Raw genomic sequence first — 2,630 nt, forward strand, 5'->3', positions numbered from 1 at the left:
GTATTTGCGGCAATGAGCTTTCGAGTTCCTAACGCCTAATAATAATAATAATAATAATAATATTAGAAATATATATAAAAATGTATACTAGAAATTATTTCCCGATGCATCTATCCTAGTTATATATATAAATTTTTTTTTACAGTGCCGCATGTTGCCCGTGTGAAAGTTTGGAAGAGCTGCGAAGTGAATCACATTATCTTCGTCTGGTACCACTCTGAATCAGCTGAGCCAGACTGGCAACCCCAACCACATACAAACATTTCCAACGGCTCCTGGCGCTACCAAGGTCGCAATGAGTACCTCATTAATTGTCACATACAGGTTTGTCGCATTTGATTCTCTAATGTGAGAAGATATGCTTCATCATATAAAAATCACTTTGAGATGACTAAAAAAGAAAAAAAATTAAGTTTACAACAAAATAAATAAATTAAACTAGTTATTAGTGTTTACTTGAAAGTACTGCCGAGAATCACTTTCATGAACTGAAGAAAAAAGTATTAGAGAGAAAATTATTCTATTTTTCTTTTATTCTTCGTACCTTGAGAATCTCTTTCAAATGGGCAATAAAGGGAGATTTAAGTTAAGGCTGTTTTTCGGCCGAAATGAAAAAGTTCCGAGATGTACAAATTATATATCATATTGAACGGTTACTCAAGTCGAATGATATTTCACTTATCTTGGGAAAACGTCAGGAACATGGGAGAAATCATCAAATCAAATAAAAGATCTATCATATTTATGCTATCACAACACTTGAAAAAGTAAGAATAAGTAAAACAAGAATTGAGCAATAAGGATATATCGTAGTATTTAAATACGCAAACTCTTCTTTTTAAGAGAAATTCCGCAAAACAATTTGATATAATTTTATTACGCAATAAGGTGTAACTATCGTACTGTGACACTATTTTGTTATAATCTCTATATATACATCGAAGGCGTAATAGGAATAGAACATGTAGGCGTGATTCGAAAAATCAGAAGCGCGAATTCCGAAATGTCGAAATAAATTCATTTCTATCCATTTCGATTTATTCTTGTTTACTGGGTAGCTATTTTTTAATATGATATATAATTTATATATTTCGAATTTTTTTATTTTGACCGAAAAACAATCTTAATTTAACATCCTCCTTTGTGGACATGTACATTAGGATATTGCTGAGAATGGAGCTGATCCTGCGCATCTTACCACAGTGCACGGTCCAGTTATGTTTTTCCCTGGCAACTTTTCCTGGTTAGCTCGGCATTTGTGGATCACTTACACGGGATGGCGACCGCATTGTTCCCATAACCAGACAAATGAAGACGAAGAAGCAGCGAAGACGCGCGCTAAATTGAACAGCGTGTCGATCCATCCTATCGAGAATGACAATGGGAATCGTCACTTTGCAGTCTCACAGAATAGCTTCGGCAGTAAAGAGAAGCACAAGGCTGGTCTGCACATGTGCCACAAGCTGATTCTTCTCGAACGTTTTAGCGTAATGGAGATTGATGTGCTCGCCGAGCAGATTGGGCCTAGCTACGTCGAGCTAATGATCACCACGTCAATCGGACCTATATACATTCTGCAGACAGTAACACCGGTTGAGCCGTTGCTGCAACGGGTAATCCATCAGATCTTCTCACCACCTTTGCTGGCACCATACGCGAATTTCCTTTTTTTGGGCGAGTGCTTGATGTTTGAGCGCGACATTAAAATCTGGAACTACAAGAGATATGAGCGACAACCTATCTTGGTGCGCGAGGATCGAGCCATCCAAGCATACCGCCGTTGGTACTCGCAATTCTACTCTGATCATAGTCCCACCTATGAGACAGCTATGAAAGATCTACAATGGTAGCAATACCTCCTTTTTAAAATGTAATACTTGTATACTTTCTGTTATATTTGTAGGTATTATTTTTAATATTAAAATAGATAACTTATGTACAAAATGCTTATTTTTAAGCATTCGATATGTTAATTATAATATAAATAGTTATGGCTTAAAAAAAAATTAAATTTTTATTAGAGTGTCCATACACATTTTTACTGTTGCTTTATATATTTGATATATCTGCAATGTTCATATAAAATTCTATAATAGACGACAACGATGAATAAATAAGAAAACGATGGAGCTTTTCTTCACCTAACTCTAATCGTAGTTATTTAGATAAAAATAGTGAGAAAATAATTATATTTAAATGTCTAACTCTCAAGACATTATATTTGAAAAAATAAATTATGAGAATTAAATGTTGAAGTTGACTCGCATGAATCTAAGAAAATTCGTCGTATACATTATATACAAATTCCAAATATTTAATGATATTATCGGTCATACGTTTTTATTAATTCAGTGAGTGAACTGTTTTACGAAATATGTTAAAGTTCAAGGCAATTCGCAACTCAGCACTGCATATAACGTAATAACATTATAGCATTATTCAGGGCCATACAAAGAGTTTTTGAGGCTCTAGCTTTTTATAAAGTTCGTATTAAAAAAGAATTTAAAGAATTTAGAAAATATAAAAGAATAGAATAATTAAAATTATATTTATTTTATTATATGTTATTATGTACATATATGTATGTTATATGTAAAAATATTGTATATATATATATATATATATATATA

The 2,630-nt window shown here is 33.0% G+C and overlaps 1 protein-coding gene across 1 annotated transcript in view; it reads left to right on the top strand.

The window, feature by feature from the left end:
• The window catches only part of LOC108750061 (cholesterol 7-desaturase-like), a 2,922-nt gene extending 1,072 nt beyond the window's left edge, over positions 1 to 1,850 (top strand). Inside the window, exons 4-5 of the mRNA XM_018489271.1 lie at positions 146 to 324; positions 1,161 to 1,850. Of these exons, the coding sequence (XP_018344773.1) occupies positions 146 to 324; positions 1,161 to 1,850 (869 nt within the window). The remainder of the gene's footprint in view (positions 1 to 145; positions 325 to 1,160) is intronic.
• The last annotated feature ends 780 nt before the right edge of the window (positions 1,851 to 2,630 follow it).

Source organism: Trachymyrmex septentrionalis, unplaced genomic scaffold (assembly GCF_001594115.1).
Source record: "Trachymyrmex septentrionalis isolate Tsep2-gDNA-1 unplaced genomic scaffold, Tsep1.0 scaffold32, whole genome shotgun sequence".
In the NCBI taxonomy this organism is placed as follows: Eukaryota; Metazoa; Arthropoda; class Insecta; order Hymenoptera; family Formicidae; genus Trachymyrmex; species Trachymyrmex septentrionalis.